The 22,289-nt window shown below is 36.4% G+C and overlaps 3 protein-coding genes and 1 non-coding gene across 8 annotated transcripts; 1 reads left to right on the top strand and 3 right to left on the bottom strand.

The window, feature by feature from the left end:
* The first annotated feature begins 3,476 nt into the window (after positions 1–3,476).
* Positions 3,477–6,946, top strand: LOC127240200 (uncharacterized). Of its 3 annotated transcripts, XM_051258735.1 has the most exons (3): positions 3,477–3,647; positions 3,773–3,846; positions 4,316–6,946. In XM_051258735.1, the coding sequence occupies exon 3, from the start codon at positions 4,428–4,430 to the stop codon at positions 6,693–6,695; it is 2,268 nt and encodes a 755-aa protein (XP_051114692.1). In that variant the 5' UTR covers positions 3,477–3,647; positions 3,773–3,846; positions 4,316–4,427; the 3' UTR covers positions 6,696–6,946. The 3 variants fall into 3 exon arrangements, with proteins under 3 accessions (XP_051114692.1, XP_051114691.1, XP_051114694.1); XM_051258734.1 differs by lacking the exon at positions 3,773–3,846; XM_051258737.1 differs by lacking the exon at positions 3,477–3,647 and having other exon boundaries at positions 3,654–3,846.
* A 282-nt stretch (positions 6,947–7,228) lies between these two features.
* Positions 7,229–11,074, bottom strand: LOC127240201 (threonine--tRNA ligase, chloroplastic/mitochondrial 2). The gene is made up of 8 exons (XM_051258738.1): positions 10,680–11,074; positions 10,181–10,327; positions 9,921–10,068; positions 9,406–9,659; positions 8,801–9,178; positions 8,388–8,696; positions 7,961–8,161; positions 7,229–7,760 (listed from the first exon to the last, which is right to left on the bottom strand). The coding sequence occupies exons 1-8, from the start codon at positions 11,001–11,003 to the stop codon at positions 7,500–7,502; spliced, it is 2,022 nt and encodes a 673-aa protein (XP_051114695.1). The 5' UTR covers positions 11,004–11,074; the 3' UTR covers positions 7,229–7,499.
* A 277-nt stretch (positions 11,075–11,351) lies between these two features.
* Positions 11,352–11,437, bottom strand: TRNAY-GUA (transfer RNA tyrosine (anticodon GUA)). Its single transcript is given in 2 exon segments — positions 11,352–11,387; positions 11,401–11,437. It is a non-coding gene; the product is annotated as a tRNA-Tyr (tRNA).
* A 166-nt stretch (positions 11,438–11,603) lies between these two features.
* LOC127240211 (histidine kinase 2) lies at positions 11,604–21,566 on the bottom strand. 3 transcript variants are annotated; one of them, XM_051258758.1, is made up of 14 exons: positions 20,371–21,566; positions 19,213–19,458; positions 18,237–18,713; positions 17,842–18,117; positions 16,686–16,855; positions 15,166–15,378; positions 14,904–15,090; positions 14,711–14,762; positions 14,362–14,591; positions 14,132–14,230; positions 13,167–13,831; positions 12,556–13,059; positions 12,114–12,474; positions 11,604–12,040 (listed from the first exon to the last, which is right to left on the bottom strand). In XM_051258758.1, exons 1-13 carry the CDS (start codon positions 20,629–20,631, stop codon positions 12,240–12,242), a joined length of 3,615 nt encoding a protein of 1,204 aa, XP_051114715.1. In that variant the 5' UTR covers positions 20,632–21,566; the 3' UTR covers positions 11,604–12,040; positions 12,114–12,239. The 3 variants fall into 3 exon arrangements, with proteins under 3 accessions (XP_051114715.1, XP_051114714.1, XP_051114716.1); XM_051258757.1 differs by having other exon boundaries at positions 11,604–12,026; XM_051258759.1 differs by lacking the exon at positions 20,371–21,566 and having other exon boundaries at positions 11,604–12,026; positions 18,237–18,648; positions 19,213–19,325.
* Between the last annotated feature and the right edge of the window lie 723 nt (positions 21,567–22,289).

Raw genomic sequence — 22,289 nt, 5'->3', positions numbered from 1 at the left:
TGTATTAAATAAAAAAATGAAATCAAATTTCCAAAAGAAAATATAGATATATTACTTAATTTGTTTTTATATTAGTCAAAACATAATGTGTAAAATCTTTGTATTTGGTTACAAAATAGTGCTTATTATATGTATATGTTTATTATTACAAGGTAAATTATATAATAATTTTTTTTATAGTTAATTATATGTAAAAATATAATGGTGATGCATTACTTTACAATAAAGAAAGCACAAAAAGTATAGCATGGCATATATAAATATAACACAACCAGTAACAACATAAAGTAGATTCCTAATTTAATTATATTTAGTATCGATTTTAATTCACCACTACATTTCTTTTTTATTAAATCATATTTAGTTGAAGAGCAGTAACAATTAAGCAACTCAAAAGTAAAATATCAAGTTAATAATAATAATAATAATAATAATAATAATAATAATAATAATAATAATATGTGGTATGAATGCAGCAATGGGAAGTTCAATTTGTTGGTTGGTAGGGTTTAATGAGAAAGTGATTTTTTTAAAAATATATATGTATATTCAGAAATTATTTTATTTTGAAAGTAATAATTTATATACATATTTAAAATATAATACTCCCCCGTCCCAAAAGTATAGTCTTGTTGTTGTGTTGGGTACGAGATTTAAAAAATATTGATATTATATTGGTAGTTGGTAAAAAATAAAGACAAATGACTTTTTTGCCTTTGTAAGTATATTAGTATAATAAGTAGTGGCAATTGTATAATAATAATGAAAAAGTATTAATAATTTTATGTTGATATAGTTATTTATGGAAATAGACTATTGTTTTGAGACAAACAAAACACTATTGTATTGGAACTGAATAAGTAATAAGTAAGGAAACCCTAATGTGTAGGAATGTTAATTAATATTTCAAATTCAAATTTGAATATGATTAATTTAAATTTTTTAATGTATGTAATGAGAAAATAAATTTTGTAAGAAACAAAATAGGAGACGTATATTTTTTGAATCATTTGACTGAAAGGCTGGAGGAGCATCTTTGCTTTGGAAAATAGGAGAATATTTCATAGGAAAATTAATGGATGGTAATAAATAAAGAAATGGTGATGATTTATAATATATATTAATATTTTAAGTGACTGGTCCAACACGTATAATAAATGCTTTTTAATTTAAAAAATAAAATAAAATATTTATATATGCTCCAACCTTATCAATAAGATCATATCAAATCATATGTAAACTACTAAATTAAACAAATTAATTAAATCATTAAATTGATTGTAACTTAAATGTACAGGATACGTAACGTGAAATTAAACAAACAAATAATCAATTTTAAATTTTATTTTGTAAGATGCTGCTATATTGACAAATAAAGGTGACTCCTTTTCAATTTTATTTAAATTAACACTCATTCAATATTTAATTAATTAATGTTTGAAATGCTCATTATTTTTCACCATATATAATATATTATTATCAGTAAAGTGATTTTAATATAATATATATATATATCAGCAAATTCAGACACGAGTTTAATAATTTCAATAAACAAAAATTTGCAATGTCACATTGCATATAGACATATTTTGGCTAAACAAGTGTATGGGGACAAGAAGGGCTAATTACATATTATCGTACATGTATTGTGGATTTTATTTTATTTTATTTTAGTATATAATTTCAAATAATATAAGAAAATATATATTAACTAAAAATAATATTCGATACATTTTTTTTTTGAAAAAAAAAATAAAATTTTAATGCAATATCTAAAAAATGGTGAAAAAAAAAAGGACATAGGTAAAATACTCTACATTTTCCCTATCTGATGCAAAAAGAAAAGTGAAATAACTATTCCCTCTTTTGTACAATGACATCACATGTTAACAACATATAAAAATAGAAATATCGTAAACAATCAATACAAAAATAAAATAAAATAATATATATATATATATATATATATATAAAAGAATGCCTAATTTATGAAAGAAAAGTTGGTGAGTTTTCTCTTACTTATTTATTCAAATACAGCATAATGAACAAATAATTCAAAATATATAAATATATGTTCATTCTAGCTTGTTTGAACTAAAGGATATAAGTGAAATTTTTTTTGTTACAATATTCCATTCCATAAAATGAATATATATATATATATATTTCGTTTAATTAGTCGTTGTTGGGTGATATATTTGAGGATGACAATTTGCTGGTGCAAGTTGCAACATCAAATATTAATATTTAAAAATAAAAATTTTAATCTTTTTTTCCTAATTTCAACATCCCAATTATTTATTATTTTATAAAGTAGTGCAGAACATAAGCCATAACAATTTTAATGTGGGGCCCACAAACCCATGTTAGTCCCAACATCCCAACACCATATAAATTAAATTATTATTATGACTTTATAGTTTATACTCTCTCTTATTATTTATATTTTTCTATTACATATATATATTTTTTTCTTTCTCTCACCATTTATTGTCGTAATTCGATTTGTAAAATAATTATATAAGAAAAATTATGTATAATATTTGAAATTTTGGAAAAGGAGCAAGGTGTGCCCTGCGCATAACGGCGTACGTTAGCATAACCCTTAGTAATTGTAAGTTTGAAGTTCCCTCAACTAATTATAATAAAAACAATAAAGTAATAAAGACGGCAGATTTGTATTATTATTATTATTATTATTATTATTATTATTATTATTGACAATTTCCAGTAATTAAATGAAAAAAAGAAAAGAAAATATATGTTATTTAATTATAATAACACAGGCTATAACATTTAGAGAATATATAATATGAATATGTAAATATTTTGGAAATATTTTCTTGATTTGTGTTGAAGTATTTTGATAATAATAAAAATTTAACTTACAAAATAAGTTTATCTTTAATATATTTTGGTGAAATAACTATTTTATAATTAAGATATATTGAATAAACAAGAAGAGTTTAATGAAATATTGATTAATAAAATAGCAATTTTTTATCAACTTATTTGATATATAATTATGAAATTTAATAAATAAAAAAAAACTCAATATAGTTATATAAATAATCATTGTAATTGTGGAATATTATATCTGTAATTTTTTTTTTTTCCTTTTCTTTATAGCTTGATGGTTAATTTCAATAAAAAATATATGAAGTTTAACATTGATTTGAAAAAAATAAAATAATAAAGTAGTAAAAAATAATAAAGTGGAGAGAGTACTTGAAAATATAAAGATGTAAATTATATAATTAAAAAGTAATAATGAAGTAGGAATCAAAATGTTAATTAAAATAATATGTCAGATCAAAATTATGAGATAAAAATATAGAAAAATGGTTTAAAGATAAAATGAATTTTAAAAAAGTGGATAGAGATAATAATATTAATAATATAAATTATAGTTTGCCTAATATATTTTATTTAATATATATATATATATATTAAACATATTTTTAACTGCTGCATATTGATATAGTTGTGGTTGTACTGCTACTTTAAATAAAAACTCCCTACAGTTATTTATTTATTTTAAATTTTTTTTTTTCTTGGCGTTTGGACGGAGGTTTTCCGCCGTCAGCCACCGCCGGAGAAATCATCAGACCATTTCTGCTGCTCACCTGTTTTGTACTTAACTTTGAGTAAGATTTCATTATTTTAGAGGGGTAATTTAGGGGGTATCTTTCTGTATTATGTACTGATGGAATTTTTTTCTCTTGTTGTTGGTTGAATTTAATTTTTCGGATTTAACATGTGCTATGTGTAGATCTGCTGCTAGTTTTTGAGGATCGAGAAAATTTGTAGCAAAAAATTGATTCAGGTTTTCCCCCCTAAATCTCGGTATGCTTTTTTCTAGTCCAGTTTCTTTATTTTGAATTGAAAATGAGTTCTTTACTGTTTTTTGCCGTTTTAGGTTAGATCTTTGGGTATTTAGACATTATGCTAAAATTTCAGAGTTGTTTGGTGTGATTTGAATTACGCTTGATAATGTATTGACCTGGGCGGAATTTTTTAGAAGGTAGATTCAGTGAAAATGAAGTATTGCTTTTCTGAGTTATCTGTTTATGTGATTTCTGCTTTTTTTTTTTTTTTTGGTTTTCTGAAGCTGGAGCTGTTGAAAATTTTGCTCTTTTGATTAATAGTTATTGAGCGAAAATGTATGCTTTTGAAGTAGAAGTTTTGGTTTTGAGCTGGAGAGTTTCTTTTCGTGTTTCTAGAGCTGAACACTTAAAACTTGATGTGAAATAAAGCTATGTCGATTTATGAAGAAACAGAGGATATCCAACAGTCTGGTCTTTGTAATCTGCAGATACAATAATGTGTATTCCTGGTGGAATCTGAACGGATTCTTGCCCAGCATAATCAGCTTGTAGGATTTGTTGAAACTTTTGTGGAGTGTTGTGTTTAAAGCTGAAGTTGAGATGGAATCGAAAATGGAGGAAGCATTGAGAGCCAAATCTATGGCTGAGAAGCAGTTTTCGGAGAAAGACTTCATCAGTGCAAAAAACTATGCTTTAAAAGCTCAAATGATGTGTCCTGAGCTGGAGGGTATTTCACAAATGGTGGCCACATTCGGAGTGTACGTTGCTTCTGAGGCAAAAATCAACGGAGAGTATGATTTCTATTCGATCCTTGGAGTGGATCCAACTGCAGAAAAGCCGAAGCTGAAGAAACAGTACAAGAAGATGGCAGTGATGCTCCATCCTGATAAGAACAGAACTGTTGGAGCTGACGGGGCATTTAGGCTCGTCTCTGAAGCATGGACACAATTATCCGATGGTGCAAAAAGAAGCTCTTATGATCAGAGGAGAAGTTTGTTTGCAGGTTACAATTCCGGGATATCTGGCTATGACAACAGTTCCAAGTTCCCAACTCATTCCAGGTTGGATACGTTTTGGACGGTCTGTACATCCTGCCATGTTCAGTACGAGTATCTAAGGAAATATGTGAACAAGCGGCTTTCTTGCAAGAACTGTCGCGGTGTCTTTGTTGCTGTAGAAACTGGGCTAGCCCCGATGAGTAGCTCCTTCCCATATAGCACCTACACTTATCCGCCTGAAAATGGGTATGGAAGCCATGGTTCTACAGTTTCATATGTTCCCGCAAACATGGGATATTGCCCTCCTAATGGATCCACTGGACATACTGCTGGATATAGGCCTGAGTATGTCTCAAATATATCATTTCAGGGCAACTCGACTGCGCAATCCACCGGCAGCGCGGATCCTAATGGTCTCTCTGCATCGTCCTTTGTCTTTTGTCAAGCCAACGGAGAGGCAAACAAAACTAAGGTAAATGGAAAGCACGACAAGATAAAGTCCACGGGTCTCGCAGCACCTAATGGGTACACTAATCAACATGATGCATCAAGACCACGGCGTGGTAGACCACCAAAGAAGATTAAAGTCGACTTTGGAAGCTTGCCTGCTTATGGCCATGGAGAATGTCGCGTGAATGCTACATCAGAGGTGAAAATGGCGAACGGGGATTTGCCATTTAGATCTTCTCCCAAGCTTTCGTCTCCAACTGATGCTACAATCAGACACCCTCCAGCTGTCCCTGTAATTGATACTCGGCGCTTGTTGATTAGTAAGGCGAGACTGGAAATCATCAAGAAAGTGGAAGAAATGAGATTAATTTCGGAGGCTGATGCTGCAGAGGCTGAGAAGAGAATCGCGCACGGCGAGGTTTTGAAATACAACGAGGGGGTTAAAGTATCCGGTGCAACCCATGTTGGTTCTCACCCGGAACTGAAGAGGTCTGCTTCAATGTCAATAACAGTTCCGGATTCTGACTTTCATGATTTTGACAAGGATAGATCAGAAGAATGCTTTAAGCCGAAGCAGATTTGGGCTCTGTACGATGAAGAAGACGGCATGCCTCGCTTGTACTGTCTAATTCGTGAAATCATCTCAGTGAATCCTTTCAAGATTTATATAAGCTACTTGAGCTCAAAATCGGATGGCGAGTTCGGGCCTGTGAACTGGTTGGATTGCGGATTCACCAAATCTTGTGGAAGCTTCCGGGTCTTCCACTCTGAAACAGTTGAACATGTTAACATCTTCTCGCATCTTCTGAGCAAGGAGAAAGCCGGTAGGGGAGGTTGTGTAAGAATCTATCCCCGGCTTGGTGACATATGGGCTGTCTACCGGAACTGGTCGCCAGATTGGAACCGCGCAACCCCAGCTGAAGTGAGGCACCAGTACGAAATGGTCGAGGTTCTTGCTGACTATTCCGATGAAAATGGTGTTTGGGTAACTCCTCTAATTAAACTCGAAGGTTACAAAACCGTATACCAGAGGAATCCAAACACAAGTGCCATCAGATGGATCCCAAGAAGAGAGATGCTACGATTCTCACACCAGGTCCCGTCATGCTCTCTTAAAGTTGAAGGGAAGAACTTGCCAGATGGTTGCTGGGATCTCGACCCTGCTGCAACACCGGAGGAGCTTCTTCAAGGGGAAGCCGAACTGCTCAATGGAACAGACAGTGGCCAATCAGATAAGGCGACAGAATCTCCTCCAGAGGAACATCGTCCAGCTGAATGTGAACTGGGAGCCGAAGAAGTCTCAGCAGCCAAGAGATGCAAGGTCGAAAGTGAAGCATGCGATGGGAAAGAGAACTGGTGCGGAGCTTTTCTGAAACCTGCGGCTGAAGTTCCTCAGACCGAAACAATTTCAGAGGTCTAAGAAGACCTGAGGTATGGCAAAGTTCCTGCAGTAACCTGCAAGTCAGTCGCCGGGCCAAAACTACAGGTTTGGCGAGAACTTGAAAATGGAAACAAGATGGAAATTTAATTTCCAGTCTTTTCCATCAAGAGATTCATAGGTATGTACAGATTTAAGCATGAAATTGCAGGAGGAGGATAATACTAATCCTGGTCCCCATATTATGGGAACCTTTTTATTCGGCAAAAATCTATAACTTGAACTTTTAACTTTGTTGAATTGTGATTCTACCTTATGCTTCTTCATATTCATTCATTCGACGCTAGTTTAGGAAGTAATGAGAGCTTATAATGCATGAATATAGAATGCGCGACTATCTCTAGGATTGGATCCTTAATTTATTTCTGGTTTTATCATTTCTCCTGATATGCGTTGAACCAATGCTTAATTCCAAGGTTGGCATGTACGGAGATGCAATCAACTTATAATGATCTCTAGAGATCATTTTCTGACTAGGTATATGCAAAAACTTGCAGCCTTAAACCATCAATGTGTGTATAACCTATCATAACAAATTGACTGTTGACGTTTTACTACAAAATCTTTGCAGCACAATAGAATAGAATAAATATCACATACAAATACAGGCATGCTATTATTGTTAGTTTGCTATGATAGAAGAAATTCTTGTATAACTAGCTAGCTTCTCCAGCCAACCTTCAATCTACTATGTAAAGCACCAGAATGGATATGCACTCGGTTCTTTGATCGGTCATAGACGAGCACAAGCCATTGGTGCACCACTTAATTCAGTTACATGAATGATTAAAGGAAAGTCCTGGTTTCAATAGCATGATTTACTCTGCAAATGAATTCATCTACTTGCATAGTTCCCAACTCTCCACCAAACCTGGATCTAACTGTGACGCACTGCGTTTCAACCTCTTTTGGCCCGACTACTGCCATCAATGGAATCTTTAGTTTTTCTGAGGTTCTAATAAGTTTGGGCAGCCTCTCACCACTGCAAACTTCGGCCCGAATTCCACTAGCTCTCAATTTTTTGGTCACCTCATTGCAGTACTCGAGCTGTTAACAGTTCACACACCATATATGGTAAGGAATAAGTAAATCTGGTAGGTAACTAATTGAATGCTAGTTTTAGGTACATGTTCCAGTTGTTTAGTTCATGAGGTTAAAGGTCAACCATAAAAGCATCATTAAGTAGTAGATATCAGTAAGTTTGATTTATTATTAGGCATATATAATGGAGGGCACATATATGTTACCTGTGTGTCAGTTACAGGTAGAACTCGAGCTTGAACTGGAGAAAGCCATAAAGGAAAGTCTCCAGCATAATGCTCTATAAGAACACCGAAGAACCGCTCCAAGGACCCTAGTACTGCTCTATGTATCATGATTGGTCGCTTCTTCTCCTGATTTGAATCAACATATGTGATGTCGAAGCGCTGAGGCAAATTAAAATCAACCTGTACAAAAAACATATTCCACACAAAATGACAAGTTGCATTTGAATCAAATAAGCCCCCAAAATAAGGTCGAACTTTTCTTCTCAGAAATTTGTGCTTCATGTACATTTGCTAAAAGTGATGGAGGATAAATAATGAATTGCTAGATGAAAACTATAGGCTTGAACTTTCTTTTTATGAGGTCATTGGGGATCTAACAAAATGGAAATTTGCCAATCAATAGTACCTGTATTGTTGAGCACTGCCACTTTCTCCCCAGAGCATCCTCGATTTTGAGATCAATTTTGGGACCATAGAAAGCTCCACCACCATCATCTATCTGATAATCCCAACCTTTGTCATTTAAAGCATCCTGTAGTGCAACTGTTGCTTTCTCCCATATTTCATCATCTCCCACAGATTTCTCTGGTCTCGTTGAGAGGTTTACTTCATATTTATCAAAACCAAATTGCAGCAGTATTTCCTCTGTAAGATCCAGCACACCTTTAATTTCATCTTTGATTTGATAATCTAAACAAAATATGTGAGCATCATCCTGTAAAAAGATCAAAGTAAAACTAAATTGAGATGCATCCGGCATGCCATACAGGAGGGAGGGCGATCTATAAAAAATTTCAACAAACAAAACCAGAGAGATACCTGTGTAAATCCTCTTACTCGGAAAAGACCATGCAAGCTGCCAGATAACTCATATCTATACACTGTTCCAAGCTCTGCAACCCTGATTGGAAAGTCCCTGTATGAATGTAGTTTCCGTTTGTAAACCAGTATATGGTAAGGACAATTCATCGGTCTGAGCTGATAAAGTTCTTCCTCTATCTCCATCTGATCAAACATGTTCTCTCTGTAAAAATCCAGATGACCGCTGATCTTCCAAAGATCAGCTTTTGCAACATGGGGGGTATAGAGCAGGTCATAGCCATGCTGTATGTGAATCTTTTTCCAGGAATCTTCAATTATGTGCCTTTGAATAGCACCTTTGGGATGCCAGAAAACCAAACCCCCACCAGCCTCATCCTGTGGCCATTTATCTATGATACATTGGTCAATCATCTCAGATGAAATTGGAAAAATCTTAAATAAATGCTATGCATCAACAACAGGATGACTTAGACCAAACCACGTTATGCTCAAGTCAATCTAACCTCACTTTCAAACGTATTGAAGTTTACAACTTCCAACAATGAAAGCATATTTGAGAATTATAACACTCTGGATATATTGGGACTTCATAAATAGGATACCTGTATAGAGAACAGGTCAAGATCCTGACCAATTCGACGGTGATCTCGCCTTTTAGCTTCCTCCTTGAAGTGAAGATAAGCTTTCAGTTGTTCCTCATTCTCCCATGCTGTTCCGTAAATTCTCTGCAGCATTGGTTTATTTGTGTCTCCTCTCCAGTAAGCCCCAGCAACAGACTCAAGTTCTACTGCTTTTCTTTCGATTTCTCCGGTAGATTCAACATGAGGACCAGCACAAAGGTCCCACCATTCATTACCTGACATGTCAGTATTGAGGAATAAATAAAAGTAGAATCATATTTCAGAGTATCTGATCGCTGCAGGCTCACCACATATTCATACATTCCAACAAAGTGACAAAAGAAATAATTATAAATAATGTTTCAGTATACAAAAGGCGCACTTAAGAGTTAATCGTAGAATAAACATTACCACAAATATGACTTGCTCAAGATAATCTTCTTAAGCATAAATGTAGAAAAATGGCCAATTTTCTATAGAAGATCAAGTTAACTCACCTATATGATAGATGGTGATTGGCTCCTCTTTGATGCTGTCCAAAATCTCCATCTTGTAGGGCTCGTTTGCAGCCATAATCCTTTGTTGAGCTTCATCTCTGCTAACTTCTTCTCTAATTAAGGGCAATCTCTTACCAATAATACGATCCTACATGGGATTCAAGAAATACATTACTTAGCCAAAACTGAATATCTCTGCGACTATAATGAGATAGCTAATAGCACAAAATGTCCTACTCGAAACTGGACATAAAGCTCACCATTTCTTTCTTAATTTTCTTAAGATCCTTATCAGTCAGTGGCTCCATATCGAAGTCGTAATAAAAGCCATTCTCAATCCAGGGGCCAATTGTAACTTTTGCATCAGGATAGACTTTTTGAACGGCCATCGCCATTACATGAGCACACTGCATTTGACATGAAATTGAATTTTGGAATGATATATCATCCAGAATCACGAGCGATCAAGAGGGGACGCTTCAGAAGCCATACATAACTCTACAAGCAAATTCGACGCATATACTGCGTTCAAGGAGAATCAACACATAATTAAAAAAAGAAGTAACGAATTAGCATCCCAGACTAACAAATTATGAACAAGAGACTCATAATTAACTTGTCCTATGTACTTGTTTCTTACTCTGATTCTCACACATACAACTCATACTAAATCAAAGCTCAGAAAACGCAATTCCTCCAAGTTCACTAAACCGTCCAGTGTATGAGGGAAAAAGGTGACAAAACTCATCAATCATATACCGTGTGACGAATCCTGAGGAGTTTCTCAGAAGACTCATTAGTAGGAAGGACAACTCTCCTCTCGGAGACATTGGCGTCTCCGTCCTCTCCCGGAGGCGGCACCGTAGGCTTTTCAGTAACTTCCGTGGCGACGGCAGAGAATTTTGCTCTCCGCAATCCGCTCGTGCGATTGAGGATCGCGAAAGATGGAGAAACATTGAAATGGCATTTGGATGAGAAATGAGAGAGCAGCCTAGCCGAAGAGGGACAACTGAGCAGGCAGTGCTTGGAGAGGGATAAAGATAACGCCATGGCAATGGCTCTGTGGCCAAGAAACACAGCCATGGCCAATCTCGACAACTTGACAAGGTCGTCAGTCGTCGTCCCTGGATTTCTGTGGCGGAGGTTTTTGCTAGAAGCAAGACGCCCAGCTTGTTTTAGCCATAGCTGAGCACCAGAGCACTTGAAATTTGGGCCCGGCCTAACAATACTTAAGACCCAAATTTATGGGCCGCAATGTATGTGGGCTAAGATTAACAATAGGTCCAAATCTAAAAATGTTAAGAAATGAAGCACCAGAGCACTTTGAAATTTTGGCCCGACCTAACAATATTTAAGACCCAAATTTATGGGCCGCAATGTATTTGGGCTAAGATAAACAGTAGGCCCAAATCCAATAAATATTAAAAAAAATCCGACCTGCCGGATTCGAACCAGCGACCTAAGGATGACAGCTAGCACACTACAGTCCTCCGCTCTACCAACTGAGCTAAGGTCGGAGATGCTATTCTGTTGTAAATTATTTTATTTATTCTCTTATCAAGGTAATATTTTATTTATTTAATCCCGATTTCAGATTCATATATCACATACAACTAATTATTGCATACCTATTTCTCTTCTATTGTTTACATTGTAATTTGTATACAATACATAAAAGAAAAATAAAAATAAAACCCACCTACTAACTCAGATCATCTTATGCATTACTCTCAGCACAATCTTGCCTCATTACTATTCATTCCTACCAAAACTATACACAAATATATGTATAATATATACACATACATACATGTAGAGATGCTTTCTTCTGCATCAAACTAAAACACTGATGCCAAAAACCTAAGATTTCTTCACCGTGGACATATATACTTATAGCAAGCAAGTATTCGATGTGTACACTGTTCTTGCGGTTCATGTCAATGATTCTACTATGCGTATATTGCAGTACTTCGCGCCGGTCATTCTAAGCGCGACAAATCCTGCGCAGCTGCATCAGTTAGCGACGTGGATTAGCTGTTAGAAATGCATGTTTTGATCCTCCCCCCTATAGCATGTATTCGATCTTGTTTGAACTTCCAGGCCCTCCTAAAATGCAAGAGCTAAAAAAGTTGCAGTCCGAGGTGCATGAAAAGCGGCATGAAAGAGTCGGGAAACAAAGAGTGTGGAAGTTACCGTATTAGTCCTGCAAGTGTGTGTTTTACAAGCCTCTGGCGATGTGGTAGCGAATACAAACACACTGGTCAGAAGTTAAATGTCTGAACTGGTTCATTTCAGACCTAAAGTCAGTTCTGGTCCAGGTCATCCTGTCTCAAAGAATCGTGCGACCACGGAGTACAGCTGTCCCTCGCCAAACGGCTTAGATACATAATCATCCATCCCGCTCGTCACACAAACTTCATTTGTTGAATGAATGACATCTGCTGTCATAGCTAATATTGGGGTGTGCCATTCAGACGAAGATGATGGTTTTTCGGAAGCAATTCTTGAATTATATTCCTTTTCAAGCCTTCGAATCTCTCGTGTAGCTTCAAACCTGCAAAAGGAACAAACGGGAATTAGAGACCGTAACTTCACTCATATAATGTAGATATAAATAAGTTTAGAGACAGCTTACCCGTCCATTTCGGGCATTTGAAGATCCATGAAGCAAGCATCGAACTTGTGGGGAGGCTTAAGCAAATCAACGGCAAGCTGGCCTCCTTCTACACATGTAACGACTGCACCGTACTTCTCTAGAGCACCTTCAGCCACTCTTCTGTTTACGCTGTTGTCATCGACCACCAAAATCTGTTTGCCTTTGAGAAGACTTCTAAGATTAGACGGATTATCCCTTGTATCAAGCCTCTTTCCAGCGGCTTCCAGGAATGTCGACATTAATGTGTTCAATCTCAGAGGCTTTAGTATCAAACCGTCCATTAATTCGTCTAACTTAAGCTTGATCAGGTCGGTGGAGCTTAGGCAAGTCGCCAGTAAGAAAATCTTCAGTCGAGATTTGGATTTGTATCCAGAGCTATCGACTCTCACTATCTTGATCATTTCATGCAGTGGAAAGCAGGTTTCGTTATCCCAAATTTCTTGGTCGATGAGAACCATAGAAAGCACGTCCGACTCTGAAGCACTGATAAAACCGAAAGCAAAGTGAATGCGTAAATCATTACCAGAATATGACAGAAAGCACCTCAACGTTAACACAAATTTCTAGAAAAGGAATGGAAAGAAGAATACCTAGTCCTGTAATTTTCGGAAAGGTAAGCGCAGGCAGACTCCACACTGCAAGTTATATCCACATGAATTCCTAGTCTTCGAAGATGGTATCTTGTGACCTCTGCTCTTATTCTTTTCTCATCAACGACTAATGCTCGTAGTCCCTGAAATTCCGAAACAGGCGGATTGCATGGCTGCCACATTTTGTCTGCTGAATTTGCTTCCATCTGGTTGAAGGATACAGAAAATGTAAAGGTACTGCCAGTGTTAAGCTCACTAACAAAACCAATTTCTCCACCCATAAGATCTACTAAGCGCTCGCTGATGCTCAGTCCTATGCCAGTTCCACCATATTTACGGGATGTAGAGCTGTCGGCCTGCATAAAAGGCGTAAAAATTCGCCCCTGTGCTTCAGGAGGTATTCCTGTGCCGGTGTCTTCAACAGTTACAAGCAATTTGATTCTTCCAGATTCTTCGGCAGTGTCTCCAAGCTTCTTAAAATTTTCCCAACTTTTCCTTCTATCGACTACCGGACACCCACTCAGTGTATTATTAAAAGAAGCATTCGAATCCCTTTGACCTGCACCTAAGCTTTGTTTTAGAACCTCATCCTTCACATCAAGGGCAAGCCTTACTTCATCAGCTAAGTGAACAGAAACAAAAATATGCCCCCTGTCTTGCGTAAACTGCAAAACATAAACAGATAATAATTGTTCATGGATAAGATACTAGAGCAATTTATCCTCCTGAGTGTAATATCAAAAAAGAAACATATGCAATGAAGTTCCTGAAACTATAAACACCGATGTCATTGAGTTCTATGGGAAAATTTTTATAAGTTGATAATCAAAATATCCATCCAATAGTCACTCTTCCAACAACGTAGACTTTAAAACAAGGTATAAAGAACAGAAGGAAGGGAAAAAACAAACGCAAACAACAATATTCAAGATCCAACGAGTAAAATCAAAGGATGGCTACAAAACCTTAATTGAATTCCCCACAAGATTTGTGATGATCTGCCCAAATCGTTCCTGGTCTCCGATGACCACTTCTGGTACCTTCTCAGATACATAAGCTGCCAGCTTTGTTCCCATAGGAGAATCATAACAAAAAGACAGCCAAAGTTAGGTAGGGTAGAAATGTAGCCCGTGTTGGAAATTGTACATAAACACATAAACACACACACACACTCAGAGTGCATTCAGGTTTCTACCTCTATCCCTTTTTCATGAGATTTCCCAGAAAAAATCGATAGGACCTTGTCAAGAACTGCACGCAGATCAAAAGGAACAGCCTCTAATTCAAGCCTTCCAGATTCAATCTTGGCCTGATCCAAAACCTTGTTTATTAATGATATCAAATCTTTTCCACTATCATGAGCAGTCTGAGCATAATTCAGTTGGCAGGGATCAAGATTTGTGTCCATTAGCATCTGAAGCATACCTGTATTATGTCCAATATTAGTACGACTTGCAGCAGTTGAAAGTAAGACATGCCTACCCCAAGGCCCTAACCTCAACCAAACAACCAGCATGGTAGAAATGCTAAAGTATAAAAATTACCCAAAACTCCATTCATTGGTGTCCGGATTTCATGTGACACTGTCGCTAGAAACTGAAAATTAAATTGAAGTTAGAAATAAAATAGAAGAAATATGATGTGGTAGCTCATTTACAAATGACCTGTTATATATAATATACATGACTCTAGATTGCATAAATAAACCAGAGGGCAATGATATCATCAAAGCTCTACCTGGGACTTTGCCACATCAGCTGCTTCAGCCCGATGCTTGAGCTCCATCATCTCCCGATAGTCATGTTCCACTTTAGCAATTTGATTTATGGCTGCATAAAAGATATGACCTAAAAGCAAAGTGATAACAAGTACTCCAACAGATGCAGTTATAGCTTGCCATGGTGGAGGCGGCTTATTTTTAAACCTGCAACAGAAGGGATGGAACACAACATTAGATGCAGGCTGTTTCTGATCAGGATAAACCTCAAGAATATCTAACCTGCAATGCATCTCATGCTTTCTTGTTGGATCCCCAAAATCAAGGTGGCTTATATGCAACAATCCATTGTCGGCGACATCCATACCAAACATTTGAATTGGAGCAGCTTTACTAGTAGTGTCATATACGTTCACAATAATAGTCTGTTTGCTAGCAAGCTGATGTAGAAGCTTCTCAACTAATGATGGAACATCATAAGAAGCACCTAGATACCTATAAGAAAACCATTAAAATCCAAATTAACGAGGAAATTATTTACAGAAAAACACGTGAGTGTTGCACTGTACTACACAGTGGACATCCTGAGAAATGGGATTGCTACATGGATATAGTCGTAAGGGATTTGAAGCAATATTTGCTAGTGTGAAAATATACAAGAGAAGTTTGAAACCTCCAATACATGGTAAGGAAAAGGTGAGAACATATCCATGAGAGATGTTTCAAATTTTCATCGATGAATGATGTGTGTGTAATTAAGAAAAAATAATTACTCTCGACTCTTCATAGATGAGGGTTATACTATTGAGGTGACAATTGCATGTCCCAGAAAAATCATATATCTTATGATGAGATGATGTATATGAGTCAGTAGTGTGTAAAAGAATGGATTAGATTACTTTTGTGTAATACTGTAATTTCCTTAACTAATATATATACTCTGGTTGTTTTAGTTTTATTAATTATCTGGCCTAATGGGGCTTTAATTTATCAATTACAAGCGACATCAGATAAAAGATACTTCAAATGGATGGTGTTCGAAAGTTTTCGATAGAGATCCCGCAAGGTTTATCCAGTGAAGGCCTTGGACTGAAGTTAGATGCATGAATTATCCAAATAATCAAGAGAGGTAGCTGGTAGCCCCATATAAGGAGCAGTGAAGAACTCTGGTAGCAGGTTAAGAATTAAAGATCTGGAAGAAACTGAAACATAGATATGCTATCAAATATATAACTCAATTAGCTGTAGGAAAAAGTGAAAAACCTCAAGAGTTGTTGAACACAGGTTGGGCATGTATTCCAAATGATGAGAAGAGGAAGAATTGTTGGTGTGTGTTTACTTGGGTCACTATAATAAGTCAAAACTGGATCTTAAAATAATTTCTATAATAAGAATTCAGCAATCGGATTAGTCTATTGCAAAGGGAAATAATAAGGAGAAGTAGGTATGAGCAAGACAGCTTGTTGTGGGTGATGTAATACAGAGAGAAGAGTAGTTAGTATCCACTATGGGAAGAAGACTTACAAGGAGCAATTTCGGATCATTAAATGCTCACTACAGCAATGAGAACATCAACAAGAAGTTATGAGGGAATCTAGGGGATATTCTAAGTTTCTTTCGATGAATACAATCAGGCGTATCTATTCCTGAGAGGGTATCCTTAATATGCTATTCTCATAAGGAGTGTGAAGGATAATAGATATCTGAGTAGCGATCAAACACCATGTTACTTAATGCATGATTATGCTATGTTTATATTATTTTATTAAACAACAAAGAGTCTACACAGTAGCAATACTTACCCTACTGTAGCATTTATTCGCTGCACAGGTGTCGCATTGGGTGGAAGGTCAGCATTGTAGACGGCAAAAGTAAGTACAACGCCAAGGTGATTGGATTTTAATAGCTTGAAAGGTGATGTCAGGACTCCTTTTCCAGAAGCTCTAGCTCGCAATATATTCTCTCGGTCTTCCTGTGAACGAAGCGAAAAAAATAAGTTGAATCAGTGAGCCAAAGATAGGAAAGAGAAAAAAAAAAAAAAAAAACTCTAACACTTGCTTCTTATCATACATCTGCATCTTTAGCAAGCAAAATAATTATTTCTTGTTAATGCTACTGCTTTTATGAATTCAAATTGTTGATTGCTAATTTACATGAAATGCACCTTGAAAGGCACTTAGAAAGAACACGAGACTTTAACCAATACCAAATGCTAATATGACAAGTATGAGCCACCTAAGGTATGAAGCCTCATATATATATATATATCAGCAGTCATAATAACCCACACTAAAGATAATGTATAGACCCTAAAGAAAGAAACAAAGCCGTGTTTGCATCATTTCAAGATTCCAAATGCACTATGGAACTGATATATATATATATATGATGTTATTATACATAGTTTATAGTTGTTCAATATACAGGATATCAAGGTCTGTTTAGTGGTCGCAAGCTTGTTGCCAGCTGCCTACATAAATTATAATCGTAAGAGGATGTTATTAGAACCCCATGAGTTTCAAGTCTGGACATGATTTTTGCACAAGAAGGCAAGAGTTTTTATTCTGGTTACCATGTAAATCATAATACTGTCACGCATGCAAGTGTCTTAAGTGTAAATATTGTGCATTTAAAACACTGTTTACAACATATTTCAGCAAAAAATGTATGTGTGAAAGACATAAGGAATGCACAACCGCATGTTGATGAAACTCACTCAACGAGAACTGAAGGTATAATTAATCTAGAAGAGTACTCTCTACAAAAATCAACTAATCACTGTTAAACCACAGTGGGGGTTCTCAAATCTTGAAAATTACATTTTCCTGAAGCATAACAAAATTTTAAACACACCTTACGTGATACAAAAGTAAACAGTAGGTCTTCACTTTCACAAAAAGTAGTCATTAGGTCAAGTTGTATTCAGAATATAATAAAATATGACTTCTAGAAGTGCACCTTGCCAGACATCATATCGATTGATAAGATGTGAGAAACAGTTTTCTGTGAGAAAATAACAGGGGCATATTCATCTTGAAAAGGTGAGGTGCGGAAGTTCTCTGGGTTATAGTCTTGAGCTAAAGTTTGATCTTCAACATCCATTTTCTTGATCGACCATCCATACTGTTTCTCAATGCGCTTCCTCTCTGAGTGGCGAACTCTCAAAGCATAAGCAACACCACTAGTAAGAGGTCTCTCAAAAGCTGTTCTCTCAGTATAATCTTCAAATGTTTTCTGTATCATCCAAAAGGCAGACAAGGGAAATTATATTGCCAGCTCATCACCACATACATAGATCACAACACAATTCACTCAGAATGTATGAAATTACTAGCAAATACTAGCATTTGTACCTGATCAATAGCAGAAGGTTGCTTCCCATGATGGAATGTAGAAATAAGAATGGCCAAGGCATGAACATGGTTCATGCTGACATTGAATTGGTCCTGGAGCATTCGTGCGCGCTCATCACACATGCTTGCCAGAGTTTCTTTCCTTCTCAACCTTATATCTTCATGTAAATACCAGAACAACCAAACAGAGAAAATAACGCCACCTAAGACAAAAATAACCAGAAGCTTCTTCCTCCACTTTCCAGTGCTTCGGGAGTGATGTTGCGCGTACAGTGGCAACTGAGGATGCTGCAGCAATAATGGTTGCTGCTGTACCAGCTCATTCGTTTGACCCCTACGTTGTTCATATAACTTGCGAAGGTTGTAGCTTACAGCCATTCCAACAAAGATCCACAAGAATATTTTGGCAAACCTGAGATAAATGTTCTCACAATGATCTGCAGTACGAGCATGAAACTCTCGCATTTGCAATTCATTCTGAAGGAAGCCAAAGCAAGGAGATAAAGCGTTTGAATATCTGTTTCAGTCTTTATAGGGACAAAAAGAGGACAAAATAAAGAGTACACAACATAGTATATCACTAAAGCAGTTAAGACACATATTGTTATTGACTTATTGGCAGACAATCTTTTAGCATGTGCCTAAGTGAAGTCATAATTAGGGAACTACAAAAAGGAAATAATGAGCCATAATTTGATGAATGACGAGTCTTTTAAGTTATTTCTCGATTAGTCGTAGATTTAAAAATTCAACAAAAGAAAACAAGGGGAAAATGTCCTATAAAGCGACAAAATTCCCAATTTATATCTCAAGGCATTCCTCACATTTTATAAGTAGCTCCTAATTCAGCTATGTATTTCAGTATCTTCTTCAAACCGGACGTGGAATATACTATTGAGAAAAGAAAAACTGGTGAAGTAATGACTTCCAAAGTCTACTCAAAGGGTTTCAACTTAGAATCACACAAGCACCTTACCTCTTTGTAACATATCTGTGCAGTAGATATTGATGAAAGCGTGGAATTCCGAATGGTTAATGCAGAAATCTCCTCAGCCGGCAGTGAACCAAGACATTTAGCATTAGTGTTCTGTAGTGAAGAGCAATGTGCACTGAGCTCAAAATTTTCAGTCACCAATTTACATTGCTTTTGGAAGATCTGATTCTCAGAACCTAGCATCTTAAGCGCACATGCTACAGAACTACAGCACTCGGAACATGCAATCTGGAAGACACAGCCACACAGGGGACAGTAAGTTTTTGAATGAAGACAAAAACAGCACTCACAATCAGGGGCGTAGCAAGAATCTTTTAAAATGGAAATAATTTGCTATCGAAAATAGCTCAATTTAAGACATTCATTATTTTGATATCCGTACGCTGTGAAAAACTAAGAATCCTGACCTCAAAGTAGATAAGAGAAATAATGCAGAGAGATCAAACTCATTAGGTAGTGCGGGTAGCAAACAGAAAATTAACTATGTACTTTTTATCATGACCCCGGAAGCCATTGATCTTACAATTAATTAGATAAGGACAGACTAGCAATAAGGGATCCTCTAGCATTTAGTTTGAAGTTCAATTTTACTTTTATGCATTAATAACTGATGAGAAACATCCTAAGACTGGATTATTATATGTACTAGGTTTGATGCATAACTTGCATTCAAAGATGAGCTATTTAAATGCGTGAACACCGTTAAGAGACAATAAAAAGATACCATGATCATTACACTAAGAAATAAAGCACTATTTCAACAACTTAATTTGACAGCTTATTAATTGAATGTAAATCCATTAAAACTGGCATCAAGTAAGTATTGAACAAGCATTCGCTATATTAGTTCATAAAATCACCAAACTACTTCCGATAGCAATATCACAATTCCATTATACAACAATGCCCTTAATTGACAGATGTAACAGTGATATATAGTTACAATAGCCATTTTATCATCTAATTCAACTGAGTAAGTTCATGTTCTATCTAACTTATCTTGCAGAATTCCACAAAATAGACAAAATAAGCCATCATCAAAACCTGAATGCATACAAATGATTGCCGTCAATCACACAGTATGAGTGAGCAACATAGATAGATGTTCATTATTATTAAAGATGCGACAGCAGTGCTCACTTTCTCCGCGTTGCAGTTCTCGGATGAATCATTAGAATGATCTTCATTTCTAACACGAGTCTTCACTTTCCAGCCTAATGACCCACTGCTCAAGCAAGTCAAGACCCACATTAACACAAACAAAACAACCAATAATGCAAGACCTTGTTTCAATCTTCTACTTCTTGCTTTTCGCCGCAACAACCCCCTTTTACCCTCCTTCAGATTGTAAGAGGGCGATATATTTCCATTTGAGCAAGAATGCTTGTGATTGGAAGACATCTTCACCAAAAACACACTAGCACATCTTGTGAGAGACTGATTTTAAGACCAAGCTAGAGTTGAGAAACTATTCCAAAGAAAGCAAGCACAAAATCAAGGAAGATCCAACAAGAGCCACCACTTCAAATTATTCATACAGCCCTTGGCTAGTTTGGCACAATTCAAATGCAATCTAAGATCTTCAGACGAGCAACCTTCGAACTTCACAAGAATTATTCCAAAATCTGCAATCAGGCAAAATACCCTAAAATCAAGCAAAAGCTCAACGAAAACCCACAAGAGCCATGTAATCAATTCGAATTGAAGATTCTTGATCGCCCTTCTCCACCGAAAAACAGAAAAGAAAGTGTAATATTTTCAGGATAAAGTGGCTTTCAAGAAGGGAAGCTGTTTAAAGCGCCTAGATATATAGAGAATCAAAATCTGCAACTCAGGCAGCTGTGGATTGAGCAGGGAATTCAGCAGTGCAGCAAAATTCCAAATTATCTCAGAGCAACATGTGAAGAAAGTGATGCTGAGTACAATCTCTGAAGACACAGGAAAAAAAAAACCCTCAACAAAAAAAATCCTCCAAACTTGGACTTGCAATCATGCCAAAACAAAAGAAACACACAGCTCAGAAGCTGATTTGGAGTGGCTGCAGCAGGGATCAGTAAAAAGGAGGCAGATTCGGGGCCCCTTTCTTTGATGCATCATCAACAAGGCACACGCAAAACCCCTAAATGTGAGGAGCGGGAGAGATGGAATAAGAAAGGAGATAACAAAAGGAGGATCAAAAAAGAAACACACTCAAAGAATACACATCATCAAGAGGTATTGGATTGAAAGAAATCCAGTTGGTTTCACCCCAAATCCAACTGGAACCAATTATTCAATGTGGAATAAAAAGAAGGTGCCCCTCTTTTCCCCCTTTAACCCCTGAGTGATGACCCTCCCCCCTCCCCTCCCCTTTCTCTCTCTGATGTTCTTGAGAGATTTTAGAGGATTTTGATGTTGGGTACAATACATCATTATCTCATCATCATCTATGTGGGGAAAGGCCAAGAGAAACAAAGACAAGAATTGGCACTCATTATTCGAGGAAATTATTAAAAAAAAGAACACGAACAATAGATGTAGTAATGAAAAGTAGTTCTCCCACAAGTAAAAGCAGGGACACGCTCCATTTCAGAACTCTCTCTCTCTCTCTCTCATTCACTAACTGTCCTCCCTTACTTCACCTTCTCTCCCTCCTCTTTTTGCAATTTCTTTTACTTTATGTTGAAAGAGACCCAACCATCAGCGTTTAAAGATGCTTATTTTGTTTTTTTCTGCCGCACTGCTGCCACTCACTACTGAACCTATGTGCTGTATATTACTACATTACACCTATGTATGTGTATCCATACAATAATAACACTACACAATAATTCACACATATATACAGAGATAGAGATGGAGATTAAGCTGGGTAAAAGGGTGATTGGAGGAGAACCAGGGCAGTGAGTTTTTTTTAGTGCTCAGCTCAGATTTCTGAAAGGGGAAAAAGGAGTGGTGGGGGATGGGGGTGGGGGATGGGGGATGGGGTTTGGGGTTGGGGTTGGGCATCTATTCTGAGGCTGCTTTTGATGACAGACAGAAGGTAGCAGTGAAAAATAAAATACAGAAAAATAGGTGGC

This window comes from Andrographis paniculata, unplaced genomic scaffold (genome assembly GCF_009805555.1).
Source record: "Andrographis paniculata isolate CXL003 unplaced genomic scaffold, ASM980555v1 Contig79END, whole genome shotgun sequence".
NCBI lineage: Eukaryota > Viridiplantae > Streptophyta > Magnoliopsida > Lamiales > Acanthaceae > Andrographis > Andrographis paniculata.
This window is presented reverse-complemented; position numbering and strand designations above follow the sequence as displayed.